This window comes from Larus michahellis, chromosome 18 (genome assembly GCF_964199755.1).
Source record: "Larus michahellis chromosome 18, bLarMic1.1, whole genome shotgun sequence".
In the NCBI taxonomy this organism is placed as follows: Eukaryota; Metazoa; Chordata; class Aves; order Charadriiformes; family Laridae; genus Larus; species Larus michahellis.
Window position 1 is genome coordinate 398453 of NC_133913.1, and position 18918 is coordinate 417370.

An 18918-nucleotide genomic window follows, 5' to 3' on the forward strand; every position below is an offset into this window, starting at 1 on the left:
GCCAGATGGTAAAACCTGAATTAGGTAGCAGGCATTACTTAGCTGGGGCCTGTAAACAAAACTGAACTAGGAAATGCTCTTTAATGAGCTAGATTTATTTCTAGGTGCTGAAGCCTCAAAAGGCAAGGGAAAAAGAGAGGGATTTTCACACGGTAAATGTTTAAATAAGCCGTTTCCTTCGTTTCAGCACCGCAGCAATAATTCCATCCCATTCCAGGGCTGCTGGGGCTTCTAAAACGCGCAATTCTGTGAGGTTGTAATTATTGTGGGTGCTTTAGCGTGGCGGGGAGCTGGGCTCTCGGACGTAAGTGGCGTTTTTGTTATGTTGGTGGGTGGTTTGCTTTTTAAATCCTGCCTGTATATTCTTTGACAGCGTGGCTCTCCAAAATTAAATCAACCGAATGCCTTTTCACCTGCTGCCCGTGACCCAGCGCCGCTCTTCCCCAGCGCTGCTCTGCCGGGGTGACCCGCGGTGCTTGATGGCTCGGGGTGGACGTTTGCAGCGGCGGCTCAGCAGCTCGGGGACGAAGCGCTGTGGATTTAAAAGCCGCAGCTGTTTTGACGGGTGGCTCCGTTTTGCGCTTCCCCTCCTGCCCCCAGCACCGGCTCCTCGCGCCGCTCAGCGCCTGCCCTGGGCCTGCGGGACGCGGGGGGAGCTTCGCGGGGGTTTGGTGTAAGCAGGCCTTTCCTGCTGGTGGACAGCCGCTGGATATTTTAAATACGTCTTGCTGTTACTATTATTCTCCCCAATATTTTTAACTTCTGGCTATGGATTTGGTGCTGTACAAAAAGGATGTGGGTGAATGCTTCTGTCAAGCGGCAATGCAAGGAGGAGAGAACAGGCTTTAGAAAGGGTGGGAGGAGAGCCTGATGCATCAGAAAATAGGTAGGCTGGGTTTAAGTATAGATAATGCGTACAATAGTACTGTATTTTTCAGAGCTTTTTAGTTGCCTTAAAAAAAACCCAACAACAAACCAGCCCAAAACTCCAAACCTTTGCTGTCTTTGGCTCTCCGTATGGTACCGGCAATGCCTTTCTTTAGCAGACAGAGGTCTATTGGAGACGGGGGTCTCAAAACGCAATCGGGTTTGACGCGCGGGTCCCAGCGCTGCCCGTCTCAGCGGAAAGCCATGCCCAGGCTGGGTCTTCGTGTTTATTCCCCGTTTGTCCGCATGGGAGGTGTGGGGCCGGTCGCATCGCCGCTCCCTCTGCGCATGCTGTTCTTGGCAGCAGATCCACGGCTAGGCAGCTGCCAAGAAAAAATTGGGCCAGTACCTTGTTTTCAAAGGTTTACTGGGTGTTGCAAGCATGCTGTAATGTCACATCTTGTGGTCAAAGAGTTTTAAGCAATTTTAAGCCCTGCTTCCACCTGTTTTCCAAGCTTCATTCCCAAAATAGAAATTAAAAAAATAAAATCATGAGAATGCCAAGCTCACCCTTTTGCTCATAAAAATGTAAATGGGAAGTTGTGTCTTCTGAGACCTGTTTATGCTCTTTTGGTGCTCTGGGGATGAAACAGCCCTCTTCCAACCAGATGAAGAGGGATGTTTTTCCCAAATTCGGTTCCATCCCTAGACACAAACAACCCCGTGTAAGAGAAACAGACCTCAAAATGAGCCGTTCTCACAAAATAGTAGCTGTGGGGAGATTTCTTCCATCAGCACCTATTAACCCCGTGTTTGTGCCTGTTGTCTCAGATCAGCCTTAGAGAGAGAGTCCTATTGGAGCCCAACTGTCATTTATTTCTGTAGGGCTTTTCGTAGAGAATAATTTTATAAGAAACCGAAAGAAATAATCTGGCACATCCTTTGTGTCCCAAGACAAGATTTATTTTTAAATTGGGTTCAGACCTCCTTACTGGCATTAGCTGGCGGGTTATAATCTGTAAAGCAAAAATAGGTGGATCTTCTGCGGCTTATTTGCTGTAGCTTGAGACGTTGGGAGGACGCGGGTTAACACACAGGCGCCGTGTTTTGCAACTGATTTCCTTGTGTGTGTTGCCACTTCAGAGCTTGCTTCTGTTTATTTTCAATACACCAGGAGAGATCGGGCAAAATCTGTAGATAAAATTCAGCCGGTTTTCGGGGAGAGGGAGAGGAGAGGTGGGGAGAAACCACCGAAGAGCTTTTGCCGCTTATCGTTGATAAGTGTTTGATAGGATTGATAGCTGCTCAGAAATCCTTTCACTTCTGTCCATTTTTTTAAAGTCCTGCTATAATAGGTAATTAAAGTATACTAATTGAATTAAGATCCCATCTGTCGGAGTTCAGCAAGCCAACGAGTCCCTTAATTAAGATATCATGTTTGCTATAACAGAGGCTGCAAACACAGAGCTGGCCACCGAGGGTGTAAGCAAATATCTGCCTGCCCATGACGAAGCGCCAGAGCATCCAGTGGGCTGAGGAGATCAAAACAGAGTCTGCAAGGTAAGAAGCGCCCGCTCGTGGGATGACAATAAAGGCAAGAATAGTTCTGCTTCCTCTGGTAGCTGAGAAAAAGGCCAATTTGAGGCGGGTGCAAACATTTTTAAGGACTCGGAGGTAGACAGCAGCGGTAATAACTGAAAGACTCTGGATTGGGCCTCTCAGCATCCGATCGCCGTCTCGGTGGGACGAGGTCTAATATTGGAGGCAAGAACAGAGAACATAGTAGTTAAAATTGGCGTCTTCAGGCTACAGTTGCCAAAGGTTTATAAAGCGCCAGCGTATCCTCAAACTGATTTGCAGGCACAGGGGGCTCCTGGGCTGCTCCACCGCGGGCTGTCTTCGCTCCGTTATTTAACCATCAGTCCCACATGCGTGCGTAGAGTCCATGGAGGAATCTCCGTTTAGATGCCGTGTCTTCGCTGGTTTTGTTGTTCGATTGTAGTTTTATGAACAACTCGTAAAACGTAAGAGCCCCTGTGCCTGAAGTTAAGGATTTCCCTTTAATTTGGGCTGCTGTGCCCGTGGCACTGAACAGGCTCCTTCCCAGGGGATGGTTTCAGCCAAGGAACCTGCTGAAATTCTCGTTTAGTTTATAATTGTCTTTCTGCGTTTCTGCCAGTAGCTTCACTCTCATGAAGCTGCGTTGGGATGCTTTAGAATTCTGGAGGAAAAACCTGTGCATGGGTGTAGGTGCCTCTTTGCAACCGGGGCACGAGTCTGTGTCCGCAGTGATGAGAGCGTGTCCCCGGGGCGCGTGGTCGGGACGGAGCCGTGACACGGTGGTGGGCAGAGGCAGTAGGTGACTGCGGAGGGTGACGGCAGCGACGGAGCCAGCTGCATCCCACCCGTGGCAACTTGCTCCTGGGCATCCGTTGCCCCCTGGTCTGCTTTGGAGCAAGACGACTGGATTTTTTGCTGCTTGTCAAGGAGTTTTCCTTGATGTAGGACTTGGGAGGTAGTGTAGGAGGTCGTGTGTGTCCCTGTTGAGTGCATGGGGAGATTTCAGGAGGAGCACACGCCATCGGGGACCACCCCATGGTCTTCCCGGTGCTCTTGGGGGGGACCAGAGCAGGCGTGAGGCCGGGGGTCTTCCAGAAGGATTGGGAGAAGGGGGGGGAGTGGGAGAGCCACCGATTTTGGATAAAGTTCTAGAGACATGTGCCAAAGATGGAGGCGTGCGTCCTTGACAGCGCGCTGCTTTGAGTTAGACGGCAGCAGATAATTTTTTTCCCCCCTTATGGGAAAATTTCCCAATGAGGAGGCTAGATGAAAGCGGGCGCTTCTTGATGCAGTTTGAAAGCGGAGAGACATCTGCCACAGATCAGAAAAGCCTGGCAGGTGGAAAAACACACCAGCCCTCCCTTCTCCCTGCCTTTATCCTGTACGTGGCACAGCTCTATTCCCCGTGTGTCGCAGCCGCCGCGCCGACACGGGCTCCGCACCGCGAAGAGCAGCGGCACCAGAAGCCAGAGCTCTGCCGTCCCAGAGCCTGGGGGGGAGCATGGGCCGACCTCCCCCCCTCCATCCCGGCCGCCTTCTGCCTTCCCCCTAAAATACCGCACGAAGCTACAGGAGCCGGGAGGATTCTGCAGCTCGAGAGCAACACGAGTGAAAACTGAATTATTTAGCATATTTTTTAGTGCAAGCAGGTGTGGGGTTTGAAGCGGTTTGAGTTGGGAATTCTCTGCAGAGGAGTTAGGGTCTGGTGGGATTTGAAAGAGCTGGACAAGTTTTCCATTCCTGTCCTCCCCTTGCTGCCTCTTGACAGCTTTGCCTTGGTTTTTTTTTCAGGTCTGAATTCTCGTTCTCTTTTGCGTTTTCCATCCCCCGTGACTTCCCCCTCGCCTTTTATTTCGCCGCTTCACCTGCTGAAGCGCCCGTGGATGCCGCCGTAACAATCTGTTGTGCGCTGACAGCGTGCTTGATGCCGCGGACCGGCGCGCCAGGCGAGGTGGCCGCTGGTCCCGGGGGACGTGGCCACCTCCCGCAGACACGGGCAGAGCCGCGCGGGCCGTCACAGAGCAGCCAGATGCCGGTTCAGCTGGAGCCGGAGCCGCCGAGGCTCGCTGAAAGGCTTGGCAGGAGGCGAGGGCTGGCCTTGGAGGCGGTTTTGTTAGGGTTTGCTTTGTGCCTGGGTGGGTTTTGGTGTGTTTGTTCAGTTTATTTTAATATTTTTATTTATTTATTTATTTATTTATTCATTTATTTATTTAGAAAGCAGGTGGTTCACAAAGCCACGTGAGCACTGCAGGCGGCGTGCCCTTCGTCCTGAAGGGAGAGGACGGGGATGGACACACAGAGGTGGCTCAAGCAGCTCCACTGTGAACCGCGTCCGAGTGGGTTTGGACCAACGTTCCCCTAAAATCTCTTCCTCCCCCCGTCCGCTTTGTTCAGGTCTTTGGGGCCGTCTGTGCGTGAGCATCAGACAGACGCTGTTCTCCCCCACGACCTGCTCGGCTCCGTCTTGCCCAGATCTTCCCCGCAGCCTTCGGTGCTGGTTCATCCCCGACTCTGCTGGCGGGGAGGGCTCAGGGCTGTGACACCAACCGGCCCAGCTCCGCCCGTCCCCGGGGGCACGGGGAAGGGCCCTTTGGGGCAAAAAAATGCAAATTCAACCCTGCTCCTGTGCACACACACGCAGCGAGAGCTGCGACTGCAGACACCCTCGCACCCCAACACTCTTGGATAATTTTGTGCAACCCAAGTAAGTCTGAATTATCCGTACAGCACTTAAGTGGGAATATTTCTGCTTAAAAAAAAAAAAAAAAAAATCACTGTTCTTGTGCTCTGCTCTTCTTTGTTTGCAATCTAACAAGAGACGAGGGGAAACCCTCAGCGCCGTCTGGATGGTGACAGAGATGCTCCGGCACGGCAAAGAGCAAACCACGCCGTGAGCGGTGGCCTCCGGGGGGACTGGAGGAGAAGGGGTTACTGCAACACGTCTCCCTCCTCCTCTTTGGGCACAAGCCTTTAGGGAAACAAGACATTTGGGCAACAGATGGGTGCTCTGGTAGGTCTGGAAACCTCTCAGGCAAAAGTAAATCCTTCCTTCCCACCAGGAGGTTCAGGCCTTGTTCTGCAGAACAGCGTGTACGAGCCCAGCTCCCCGAAGGGAGCAGATTGCCCTATTCCTCCGGCGCTTGGCTGGCTGCCCTCCTGCCACCGGTGCAAGGCAGCCCGAGGGCTTAACCCTCGAGCCCCGTCCCTCTGGCCGCACCGGGGCCGGATGCTCTCAGGTAGGTGAGGATTTAGGTGGGGGGGATGCCAAGGGGCGTTTTTCTCACCCACCCCCTCGTCACCACTCCCTCTTGGGCGAGAAGAAGCCGCCGATGGGCGAGCGGTTGTTGTCGTGTTGCGATGTGCGACGTTGCAGCTTCTTTCTGGGAGAGCGGTGCACTCTGCCATTAATTGGAGGGAAAACAATCAGAGACCTGCTGCTTTTGGAGTTTGTTGAAAGCGCAGGAAGATGGGGAAACGTTGGTGTTTATGAAACGGCAGCTGGTGCTAAGCTCTGGCAGGGGAGCGGGAGGAGGAGGAGGGAAGCGGTTGTATTTGGGTTCTGGGTCTAATTGGCAAAACTGTAATAATTCTTAGATCAAATACATGATGCGTTCAGCCCACTTGCATTTTTAGTCTACTGCGTGTAATAACAAGTCATAACACTGGGGATTTCATGAATAATCATTTCTGCTTGCCTCCCCTTTCAGCGGAGGATTTCTAGAGCGCTTGACGATGGTGCAGTCTCACGCCATCCCCAGAAGGCAAATGGGTATAATCTTTATAAGGGAGATAAGGCAGACTAGACAAAGGCCTGGAATAACTTGGTTAAGTTTATCAGAAAAAGCCAATAGCACGACCAGGATTTATGCCCGGGAATTAAGACTCTCAAACCCGCTTGGAGAAGCGAGATGTCTGTCCTTAGCACAGCTTGCGTTGGCACCACCGGACGTGCTCTGCGAAGGGGAGCGACTCTTCCCTTAGCGAAGGAAAGAAGACGCAGAGAGAGACTTCAAGAGGACTCGAAAGGCGCAGAATTTAAGTCTGACACCCCCGGGGATGCGGGGGGCTGGAGGGGGACCCCAGGCACCTGTGCCGCCCCCGCTCTGCCGCCGGACCCCCTGAGACCCCGGGCACGAGCCGCCTCTCTGTGCTCAGCGTGACGCTGGCCTGGCACCAGCCACAGCAACAAAATCTGATCCAAAGTTGCTTTTACGCACCCAGAGGAGCAGGAGAACCGGCAACGTTAATGCATCCAGGAGCTACCTATGGCTATTGAAATGGGGGGACTACAAGCATAAAGGCTTGGCTGACTCACCGGACCTCATTAAAGTCTAATAATCTCTGTAAAGATGCAGCATTGCGCGTACACGGCGGCCCTCGCAAGGGCTCTATTAGCCGTTTGATAGTTTGGGCATGAAACCGTAAAACGTGTTTCTTTGTGTTGGGAAGGCACGTAGGGCAGGGTTCCCTCCGCGGGGCTGAACCTCGGCACTTTGGTTTAGGAACAAAAGGGCCGGGCGCGTCCCGATAAGGGATGTTACGGGAGCCCCGACGTCGCCGGAGCCCCGGGGAGCCGCGCTCAAGCACTGGGAGGGGCACAAAAACCAGGAGCGACAGAAATGCAGTTGCTTTGAGCTCCCAATGCCCTCCAAGCAACGCGTTATACACTCACCCGCCTGCAGGAACTTTGGTATCGCCAGCCTAAAAACTTGGTAAAGTAAAACCTGAGCTGGACCATAAAGCGAGCTTGGTGTAGGAATCATGAAATCTCGCACAAAGTGAGGTTTCCGTTAGTATTGTGACATCTGAGCCTCTGGAAATCCCCTTTCCTTGGTTTTGGTTTGTTTGTTTGTTTTTTGTGATTAAGCCAATTGTTTTTCTGGAAGCTGAAGTTCTTGAGTCACCAAGTGGCTCTAAGAGACACCGCTCTGGGAACTCCTCCAAATATTGCCAAATTCTGGTGAAAATCTCAAAGCCTGGCAGCTCCGCAGTGTTAAGAAGTTCTCACGTCAAGTAGGGCTCTTGGGACAATAACCTTTTGTTGCTCATGAGTTTGTACTGAAGCTTTTCACGAGCAAACTTCCTTCTTGATCGAGATCTTGGCATCTGGTTGGAACCCGCTAAAAATGTTTATGTTTGGAAAAAAAAACCCTGCCTGATCCCTGAGTTGAGGAAAATTGATGCCTTGAAGCTGTCGTAGCGGTGAGAAGGGTCCGGTTGTGCCATCCTGGCGTTCAGTCGTACCTTCCTGTGAGCCTTGTACCTTCCCGAAACCCTGGCGTAATGCATTAGCACATTTTGGAGGTGATAGCTGGCCATCAGAGCCTCATTTGAATCTGCGGCCACTGCTGGGTTTTTGGGTATGGTAAATAGGAAACGGTAGAAAAACAGCGTCTGATTGGCTGGAAGATGACGAAGGGAGAAGAAGTCCCAGAGCCCCACAGAGAGACGGATTTAGGTTTATTTGAGGTTGATTAATCTGAGTTATTTTTTTACGCTCTAAGGCAAAATTAACAGAGTTAAGACTTACTCAAATCTGAAACAGCATTTTAAAGAAGAAGGTGGAAGTCTCATCCCTTGGCTCCTGACAGCCGGAGGAGGCAGAAGCGACGGGAGCCACCACCCCGGGATGGAGAGCGGGGTTGGGGCTGGGGGGAGCCGGGGCGGTTGTGTCCCTGCAGCAGATCCATCCTGGGTTGGCTTTTTTCTGACGCGTCCCAGTGCTGGGGAACGGGGATCGACTGGTCCCCACCAGCTCTAATGAGTGCAATTAGTGGCCGGGGGCTGCGGACTGACTTTGGTGGGAGGGCGGAGCCTTCTGGAAGCCAGTTCCTAAATGTGCAGAAGTGCAGGTTAGCTGGGCTGGGAGACTCATGAAATTTAAATTAGGAGAATTTTGTGGGGAAGAGGAAAAAGTATTAACAAACTAAAGAGAGCTAATTACTGGAGATGGAGAACGTTCACTCTGTAGTTGTAGATGACAGCGGTAAGTAGTTCCCATCAGGGCTTTTCCTGCTTTGGAGACAAAGAGATCGGCCGTCCACCCAGTTATCGGAGACGATAAGGGGCTGCATTTTATAAATGGAGATAGGCTCTAATTGCAGAAATGCCTGCGAATACTTCTGTGGCACTTCGCTGAACCCTGGTGTCGCGGTGGATTTTTGAAGTCTGCTTTCTGCAGTCATTATGCGCCGCTTCATTTGTAATGAAGTTTGCGACCCATGGAATTTCATTTGGATAAATTTCAGCTCCCCCCACCCCCAAATCTGTTTTATGTCCATCTACTAATGGGGAAAGGAATTAAACCTCGTTTCCCTGTGTAATATTGCAGCGGAGGCAGTCGCAGGGATTTAACTCCTCCGCTCAAGAAGCAGAAACGGCTCCGGCTCCGTGGGCAACCTCCACCACCCAACACAGCGTGAGCAACACCCCACAGAGCGAATGTTCGGGAGCTGTAGACCAAACCCGTCCAAGGACACCTTGACTCGGTCTCTAACGAGGGAAATTTTCCCGATGGAGCCCGTGCGAAGGCTCCCCCTTGCACCTCATGCCAGCGGGGGTGCCGGGGGCGGGGGTTAAGGGCAGGAGGATTCAGGGTGTGGGCATTTCTTTTCTCTTGTATTGTTTGCCCTCCAGCTCAGCAAAATCCTCCCTTTTTTTTCTGAGCGCAGGTTGTGACTCCGCTAGCAGGAATCCTCTTCTCCCAAGCCCGAATAATGGCCCGTCCTGGTCTCCTAGTAACTGCGGCTGCCACATCACTTTTGACAATGGTGCATCCTTTGAGCCTGGTTCCCTGCGCCCGCTGTCTGCTCTGTTTCTTCCAATGGCAATTGTCTGAAATTTCTCCAAATGAGCAACTTTTGTGTGCGGGGGTTTTGTTTGGTTTGTCAGCCCCGGCAGAGTCTTTTTGTGCTCTTCCCTTAAAGCAAGCGTGAACCCTTGGGGAGCGAACGTTTGTGAGAGAGCTCGTGGTAGGATTCCCCCCCCAAATATCAAATATTGCTCCTGTTATTTTCTGCAACCGGGCTCTCAAAGCATTTTAAACTTTCTGTTCTGGGAGTAAAAGTCTTCTCATTGATTATTGCGCTAAAAGGCTTTCTTTGCTCGATGTGTTTTGGAACTGGCCTCTGTCTAGATGTAAAAGTGCACGTAATGAAACTTCACCAGCAGCCGGCAAAACCTCCCCCCAGGCTGCAGGGAAGGAATTTGGCTTGTGGAAGCGGAAGCACAAAACCCGCTCTGGTGGCAACACCCGCCTGGTAACGCTGCCGGGGGGTGCTGGTGTGAGGGGGCTTTTGGAGCTGCCCTGGTGCTCTGGATACGGGGAATTTTGGGGCAAAATGAAGGGCTGGGGGCGGAAAGCTGGGGTTTGGGGGTTTTCTTTAGGAGGGAATGTGTTGGCATAAGCGGGAGCTTAAAGTTTGGATGCGTGGGGAAGGGGAGGAGGTTGGGAATACCCCTCGGTGGTGCAGAATGAGCCCATCCACGGAGCTGGTGAGGGGTCTGGAGCAGGAGTCTTGTGAGGAGCGGCTGAGGGAGCTGGGGGGGTTCAGCCTGGAGAAGAGGAGGCTGAGGGAAGACCTCCTCGCTCTCCACAGCTCCCCGAGAGGAGGGGGCAGCCAGGGGGGGTCGGGCTCTTCTCCCAAGGAACAGGCCATGGGACAAGAGGAAACGGCCTCAAGTTGCCCCAGGGGAGGTTTAGGATGGGTATTAGGAAAAAATTTTACACCGAAAGGGTCATCAAACATTGGAAGAGGCTGCCCAGGGCAGTGGTGGAGGCACCATCCCTGGAGGGATTTAAAAGCCGGGCAGACGTGGGGCTGAGGGACGTGGTTAGTGATGGCTTTTGCCATTGTTGGGTCGATGGTTGGACTCGATGATCGGAAAGGTCCCTTCCAACCCAAGCAATTCTGTGGTTCTGTGACTCTAATAGCAACTGCGTGTCTGGGCGAAAGTCCGAGTCCCGGCAGACCCCAAACCTGGACCCCCCACCCGCTTATTAGAAGGTTCAAGTTCGGATGCGTCTGAACGGAGCCAAATTCGGGCCCGGGGCGAGGCGGTGCCCTGTGCCTCATCCACAACCAGTTTGTTTCCCTTCTCCCCTGAGGAGACTGAGCGTGTTCCCAGTAAAAACACTTGACCTGCCCCGGTGCCACCGTGAAAACTTTTATTCTCTCTCCCAAGGACAGCATTGTTGTGGTTTTGGTTTGGTTTTAGGTTTGCTTGGGTTTTTTTCCCTTCAAAGTAAATTGAATGCTACAGTCAGAGCTGCACTTCACACACATGTACGGACACGGGCACGCACCTTTGCACCGAGGGACGGCAGCGCTCGGAGCTGAATGCGGCTGGGGGGGGCGGGCGCCGGGGAGCCGGCAGTGCGACGAAGCACGGAGGAGATGGAGGGGAAACGCATGAATCACAGCGTGTCAGGGGAAACACATGAATCATATATTGTGTCAGCAGATTGGACAGATTCCACCAGGATTTCTCTACCTGCGGATCCACAGTTTCAAGTCCCCAAAACCCCCTGTGCCTGGTGTGAGCCGTGGTGGGGTGACACCCCGGGAAGGTCCCTCCCACCCATCCCGGCTCCCCCTTTCCGTCCCAGTAGCCCTTTGCTTCCCGAAGTGGGAAAACCCAGCTCCAGCTCCCACCGCTGCAAACTTGGACGCGGGGGAGGCGATGTGGCTGCCCATGGACTCTTATGCCCATGGAGGGCATCAGGTGCCTTTTTCCGCCCACCCCGTGGTCTTCCCCGGGCTCCAGGCTGTGTAATCCTGCTTCTGGAGCCCTCTTTGCCTGGTCACCAACCTTTTTGGACCATGTGGCCCAGATCCAGGCAAAGCCATTATTGCGCTGAGAAACCCCAGTCCTGGTTGTGGCTTTGTGTCCTGTTTTCTGTATCCCAGATTCAGACCCTGCCTCCTCGTACCAGTCTCCAAAGACCACGGATCCAGGCCAGGTTTAGCGATGCCGGTACCCCATAGCCTACAATTCCTCCTCTTGACATCGGAGCTTTTGGGGAAAATGGAATAATCCTCCTCTTCCTTCCTTGCTTCTGGTTTCTAGGGACCGCTGCGCTCCCGCCCCTGCTTACAAAACCGTCCCCATCCCTCCCCCCCGCCCCCCCAGCACCCGCTCGTCACCGGGGCATCCTGCGATGGGCAGAGCTCGTCATCCCGAGGGGTAGTAGGGTACGTCGCTGTGGTAGTTGTAGTCAGGACACACTTTCTGCACCAGCCTGTAGTCTATGCTGTAGAAGGTGATGTAGATGCAGATGACTTTGAAGGGCTTCGAGCAGACCCAGGAGACGTGACTTTGGGTGTGCTCGTGGTAGCAGGTCTTAGAGGGATCATAAGTGCAGAGCGTGGTCTTCTTGGCACGATCCACTTTCTCGTACTCCACGCGGCAGTTGAAGATTTTGGATTCTTTGGCCTCGATGAAGATCTGTTGCTCCAGGTCGAACTCCACTGCCTTGGTGGGGGGGACGAGGCTGACGGAGATGTTCCCTTGCCCAGTTGAGTTGTGTCGGAAGAAGACGTTGACTGTGCCGTTGCCGTGATCAACCACCTTCCCGGTGATCAGGAGGTTCAACTTCACTGTCTTGATATTGGAATAGAAATCTCCCCAGCCAAAAATTTTTTTAAGCTTGCCTGAAGGTGGCCCCAAATCCCTCTGTCCTCTGGGGTGTGGAGCGTGGTCCCGCTCGGACAGGTTGTCCAGGATATCCCATAACTCCTGCGAGCTGCTCACCAGCTCCAGGAGGGTCATGTTCTGCAGTAAGGTTGGAGTTAACAGGGACTTTGGAGAGAGCAGCCCTCTCGTCTTCTGCACTTGAGCTCTCTCCTGGGTCTTGGGTTCACGTTGCTCTGCGCCTGTCCCTGGTTCTTCTTGGCCACAGATCACCTGAACACAGCGATAGTGGAGGGTGAGAGATGGGTGATGGGTGCCCTCCCTTGCCCAGTCTCACTCTCCAGAGTCACCCCACTTCTCCAGACATGACCCAGCCATCCTCTTTCCCACCCTTGCTTTCCTTATTTCCCTTTTCTCTTGCCGTTCCTTGCTACTTCTCTCTGTATTCCACGTTTCCCTTCTGACAAGCAATTTTTCCCTGCTCTTGTTCTCATGGCTGCTCAGGGAATGGGTGGAAGGAGCCGGGACGGGTGCGTTTTGCTCACTGACGGTGCAGCTTGGCATCGGCACCTCTCAGGGCAGAGCACTTGCACCCAGGGCGTCTCTGCAGATGCTGGGGAGAGGGTGCTATGGGGGGGATACCCACCTCCCGGCCTTCGCATGGGTCTCGCTGCTGACAGCACGGCCCACGGACCCCTCTTCTGACCTCCAAACTGTGTCGGGTGGCGAGAGGGAGCTGGGAGCAGCGGGGCAGCACGGGGGACAGCAGAGCACAGAGGTGAGATCTGACCCCTGGGAGATGCCCTTTGGCAGCCACGGACGGGCTCCGCTGCAAACTCTCCTCCTGCCGGCACACGGGCTCTGCCTGCAACCAGCCCCGGACCCCAAAGTAACCGCAGAGGCGGGCTGTGGACCCCAAAATAAGCACCGATGGGGGCTGGGGGGGCTGCCTGGCAGCCAGGCTGTGGGCACCCAGCGGGCTGGGAGGGTGCCCGGGCGGGAGGCGGATGCTGCAGCCCCGTCGCCCTCGGTGCTGGGCTGCCGGGTCCCCGGGGTGCCGGGGGCTCACCTGGCGGGGAGGGGAGCCGAGGCGGGGGTCGGCCTGCGGGGCTGTGCCGGGGCTCTGCCCCAGCCGGGTGTGCGGGGGAGCTGCCCCCAGCAGCGCTGCCAGGACTCTCCTGCCGGGGAGGGGGGGCTGCAGATTTTTAGGGTACCTTTAGCACCAGCCCTGCCTGCGAGCCCCCGCTGCCCACTGCAAAATAACAGAAGTTTTGGGACGCTTGTTTTTCCGCGGGGGGGTGGGGAAGGATTTGGGGGATGGGGGGGGGGGTAAATTGGTGGGGGAAACGGTCCTGGCCGTCAGCCCCCACTGTCCCTTTGGCTACGCGACCCCCCAGCCCCCCCTTCCCCATCCCCGGCGCTCACCAGCAGAGAGATGCTCCCCTGGATGAGGAGGACGACGCAGCTCCGAGGGAGATGCATTTTCCAGCCGGTGCCGCCCGCCTTCGCCGTGCCGGGGATTTGGAGAGGGTTTGGGTGGGCTTTGCCTTGCTTTTTTTTTTTTCTTCCCTTTCCCTCCCGTCTTTTTAAGCGAGGGACGTCAGCGAAGGGAAGGGGGTGTCCCCCTTTATAAGCCGGTTCCTAGGGCTCCCCCCCGGCCCATGGTGGCTCCGGTAGCTCCCACCCGGCTGTGCCGGACCGGGAGGCGGCTTCACCTGCTGCCTGCTCCCTGCCTGCTCCCTGCCTGCTCCCTGCCTGCTCCCTGCCTGCTCCTCGCTGCCGTGTTGGAGACTCGATGAAACTCCGCTCCATCCCTCCTCGCTCCCTCCCCTGCCAGGTGCTGGGGGCCGAGCGGCACCGCCGGCTGTAACCCTTTGCTGCCCGCAGCCCAGGAAAACCGGCCCGCGGGGTGAGGGGGGGTTCCCCAGGGATGGGGGGACCCTGGGGGGCTCAGCGGGCTCTGGCAGGGGGTGTGGGGGCACCCAAGGAGGGGGGTGGGGAGCCGTCGTGCAAAGGCGTCCCCATCGCTCCCCGGAGAGGAGCATCCCGGGATGGTGCCGGAGAACGGGCACAAGGGGAGCCAGCTGGGGAGGGGACAGGCGGGGGGACACACCGGGGTCACTGCCCCTGTCCTCGGAAACCGCTTTATCCCGCAGCAGGGGAACAGGCAGGATTGGGGCATTACCCTCTGCCCCGGCGCTCGGCTCTTCCCCACCCGGTTCCCCCCAGTCCCACCAGCAGGAAAAGGCAAAAGGCTGCTTCTGCCACCAGCTCCCCCCCATGAAGGCCGTGGGTATGGGGAAGGGGGGCATCCTACGGGGCCGAGCGGCTCTGCCCGTCGGGAGGTGGTGGACAAGGCGAGGGGAGACTCTTTGGGCCTGGATTTATCGGGCAGGTTTCGGTTTTGTTTCTCCAATACCGGCTGCTGCAGCGCCGATTCCTCCCCCACCGCGTGGCCGTGCAGTCTCCTTTCCCCCCCCACCTTAAAATCGTGCAAAATAGAATTGTAATATTTCCAAGGTCTTTTGATTTTGGGGTCTGTGTGTGGCCCCTTCTACCTCCTCAAAATGGATGTGGAGCATTTCCCTCCTCCCTGGAGGGTCCGGCGTCTCCTTTGCAAGAGGTACAGGCTGGGCAGGGAGTTTATTTTGAATTTATTTGTGATTTTGTGTTTATGGACATGCGCGTGTTAGTCTGGGCAATGATGTTCTCCCCTTCCCTCTGCATGGCAGAGCCGGGGGGTGGCGAATGCGAGCCGTGTCGGGGCTCTGCCCCTCCTCGACTTGGGAAATGGTAAAAGGAACAAGGAAATGCGGATCCTGTTCCCCCAAGCCAGGCAGTTTGATTTTTATACGAGCCCAGAAGTAAAGCGACGGCAGGCAGCACTGCGCTTAGAAAGGGAACAGAAGCCACTGGTTTGCTGTTACGGAAAGACAGATTTGCTTGTGGTGGGTTTTGTCCCACTGAAGGCAACAGTTGTCCTTTCCCATCTCGCAGTACCGAGAATTAACTTGCCAGGGACAGGACTAGAATTAAACCCGGTATTTTCTCAACCCCTGGGTGACGATTCCTCTTCTTTCATCACTTCACCTTCCTCCCTGTATCCTTTTTTGTGTCCCCTCTTTTCCTGAGCTGCTTTGGAAAGCCAGGTCTTGCAGCGATGCTAAAGATGAACAAACTACGGGGGAAAGGGCGCGTTGTGAGACGCAGGATGCGCTCGCCGAACGCCCTGCTAGCACTCCCATCTGCACAGCAAACGGCTCCAGCTTTTGACTGCGGTGGCGGTGCTGGGATCTGGACGGGGAGGCTTCTCTTGCGGTTTCGGGGAGGGGGGGAAGGTGGGTGACAAACGGGGGGGAGGGGGGGGTGAGGGCTGCTGCCCGCTGCCTGCGTCCAAGGTTCTGCCTGTTGCCTCCTGGGTTTGCTGGCAATCTGAATCAGGTTGGAAACACCATCCCGGACAGATGCCATGGGAGTTAAGTGGGGGTTGAATCGCTTTTTACTCGCTGTTGAGCCACCTGCTCGGTGTTGATGGCATTTGCTCCTCTGGAGAGGTGGCATTTTGGGGCACAGGAAGACAAGACACCTCTTAATGCCAATGGAGGGCGAGGAGCCCAGTGAGCGCGGTTGCCCCGGCCGAGCTGTGCCAAAGGGAGCAAAGGGGTGATGAATCCCTCAAAAAAAGCTTCCTGGTAGCCAGGGCTATTAAACTCCAGAATATTAATCCAAGAGTGGTGCAGGAAGTACCCTGGGGCCTCCTAAAACCAGGAGGAACACAGTGTTGGAGGATATACGGCGGCACTAATGCTGTCCTGGCCCCAGCGGCATGCTGGGTACCTTTAATAGGCTGCACGTCTCTAACTACTGTGATTTCGATAAAAGATCTTCATAAAACTTCCAAATGCATGTGCCATCACCTGCTTTTCAATCACTCCAAGCATTGCATCCCCTGCACAGCCTTCCCGGGGTGTGGGCTCGGGTCCACGCCGCCCCCCTGGCCATCCTGGATGCATCCCACCTATTCCCATGCTGGCTCTGGGTGGTGAAATGCTTTTGGGAGCAGCTCGGCGGCTCCAATTGGGCTCCTTGCGACTCAGGGAGGCTGAGCTGAGGTCAGGGTGGCTCAGGATGAGGAGGAAGAATAAGGGATAAAAATGATTTAATGTGACTTTCTGGGTTTCCTGGTGTTTGGAGGGAGCTGGGGACTGGAGTGGCATAAAGAAGGACTGATTTAGGAGCTGCTCTGGCTCATCTTGTGCTGCGATGGCTCCCTCCGGAGCTACTTAAATAGCCCGTGCGTGGTGATCACGGGGCTGCGCTTCCACCTTCCCGGGGCGGCGGTGGGGATGTGACCCCCAGCCCAGCCCGAGGACATGTCCCAGTCCACAGGGTCCACCTGAGGGGCCCATTCAGGGAAAGGGGGCTCCTGCACCTCCCCTGTGGAAACGGGGCCTCGACGGCGGAAATCAAACCATCCAGGTGAGTCCTGAGCCAGCATTCAGGGACAGGTTTCCTTTTAAACACTGGCAAATACGTTCCCGGTGCTGTAAAATTGGATGGGATTGGGGTGGGAGGAGGTAATGGAAAGGCTGGGTGCTGCCTTCAGTGTATCTAAAGAAAATCCTTGTCCCTGCTGCTTTTTCCGCAGGGGGGTCCCAGGCCAGGACAGCGGCAGGGTTGGCAGGGACGTCCCGGCCTCGGGGTGAGCTGGTGCCGGGGTTTTGGCTCCGGCTTTGCTCGGCTGCTCCGAAGCCGCAGCTCCAGCTGGTGGGTGCCAAAGTGAATTTTGCAAGTTTATTCTGCGTGGTTTTGCCAATAGAGGAATATCTGGTGCCCAGAATTGCTGCTCCTTCATTGTCCTGTGGGGGTGACGCTCCTGGGGTGGAATTACAGAGGGGTGACGGGGCTTTTCCATCTTCCTTTGTGCAGCTCCCAGCACGATGATCCAGCCACCCCAGTTGCTGTAAAAATACACTCTCAGATTGTGCAAATTAAAAAAAAAAAATAAAAAAATCAAATGTTACCCACCTGTCCTATTTCTAGAGCTTTGGAAAACCTCTTTTTTTGACCACGTCCAGGGGATCCGGCTCTCTGGGGGGGATGTTCTTGCCGTGGCAGCGAGCGGGGGCTGAGTTTGGGGGAAGGAGGACGCAGCCCCTCGCCCGCTGCTCATCCCGCCCGGGGGCAGCTGAGGTTTTTTCTTCAGGTGTGATTTATCTGCCAGATGAAGGGGTGAAGCCTCGGCGGCGCTGCCAGGCCCCTTCTCCTGCGCTGCTCAGCCCGGATCCGCGTTTTTCCTGGGATTCTGTTGCCCTCTAGCGGGACCCCGCGCCGGGAAGGTGGGCTCAGCCCGGGGTGCCGGGGGGTCGGCGCTGCCGGGGAACCACGGGATGCGGAGCGCCGGGAGGGGGGGCAACGGGGAGGGGAGAGGCTCTGGCGGGCACCCGCCGCCCGCCAAGGCAGCTTTCTATTAACGCGTTTTATTTTTGGAAGCTTTTAATTCTTTTTTTTTTTACAAGGCGTTATCGACCTCAGCAGAATGAAGGCTAGGAGGAGACCAGAAAGACAAAAAAATAGCCTGGAAAGGGGAATATATTTTTAAGCAGAAAGGTCGCGGTGACCTGAGGTGCAGGTGTGTGATGGAGGGGGGCGAGGGCTGGCTGTTGGCAGCATCGCCGGCAGCAGTAGCGAGGAAGGGGGCTCTGCAGCGAGCTGTGGCCCTGGTGCCACGCCACAAGCGTCCACGCGTGCAGGAGGCACGTGCCGTGGGGGCCCGGGGGCTTTTGCAGGGTGCCAGGCAGGTGTCTTGGAGGCTCGTCGCCAAAGGGAAAGGGCTCTGTCCTCTCCTGCCGTGGAGGAGGAGGAGGGAGGCGGCGTGACAGCACTGCCCGGCGGGTCCCGTGCCCCCATAAACTCCCGACATTGCTCTCGCAAAGCTGGAGCGGCCGCATGTCAAGCAGCGCTGTCAGGAATGTGAGCGCCCAAGACCGAAAAAAACCCGGCCCTGAGATTCAAGATGCTCTGGGAGAGACAGCAGAGAGCGGGAGGTCAGGGAGAGCGGCTTACGCAGAGACTCGAGAGAAGCAGGAGAGCACAGAGAGGGTGGGAAGCCAAGCCTTCAAACACCTGACAGCTGTAAGGGGAGGGAGATCATTAATTCAGGTGTTGATTAGGAGGGATACAGAGCCTAAGATGCTGCTATCCCCGGTGCAGCCATTTCCCCTTCCAGTTACTCTGGGAAAGAAGCTGCCACCCTCGGTTTTATTTTGCAGCCCAACACCCCAAGGTTACTTGGCCGCGGCGGTGAGATTTCAGCTCGGCTCCACCGAGCCACGGTTCAGTGCTCCATCTCCCGCTGGATGCGCTCTGCCTTCCTCGGCTGGGCTGATGCCGAGGGATGTGCTCGCACAGGAGCAGGTGGGTGCTGTTGGCACCCAGAAATATGTGAAACGTGGTTAATTCATACTTTCCTCTCACAGAGTCTTTCATTAGCAGGTAGCAAAAGATTGCTCCAGGCTGGTAGATACAGTTATTCCAGATTGACTGGAATTTAGGGGCCCAGTGGCAAAGCTGGGGGGAGAAGGCAGGTTCCTGGGTGCCAGTCGGCTGCATCTTGCTTCATCCTCTGCTGCGTGCACGAGACAAGCAGATTCCCCCCCCCAAATTATCACTCTGTGTGCATGCATCTGCTGGTGTTCATGGGTGTTCACGTCCATAATGCAGGTCCATTTTTTTTTTTTTTAGTAATAAATGTATGTGAAAGAGATGTTCGTGCTCTGGGGCCCCAGCACTGTCCTGGGACAAGTTCTCCCAAACCCCTCGTCCAAATCCAGCTGCCAGATGGGAGGTTTGGAGCTG

At 55.2% G+C, this 18918-nt stretch overlaps 1 protein-coding gene across 1 annotated transcript; it reads right to left on the reverse strand.

The window, feature by feature from the left end:
- Window positions 1-10577: 10577 nt before the first annotated feature.
- On the reverse strand, window positions 10578-13875 carry NXPH3 (neurexophilin 3). Its single transcript, XM_074562002.1, has 2 exons — window positions 13486-13875; window positions 10578-12333 (listed from the first exon to the last, which is right to left on the reverse strand). Exons 1-2 carry the CDS (start codon window positions 13540-13542, stop codon window positions 11602-11604), a joined length of 789 nt encoding a protein of 262 aa, XP_074418103.1. The 5' UTR covers window positions 13543-13875; the 3' UTR covers window positions 10578-11601.
- Window positions 13876-18918: the final 5043 nt, after the last annotated feature.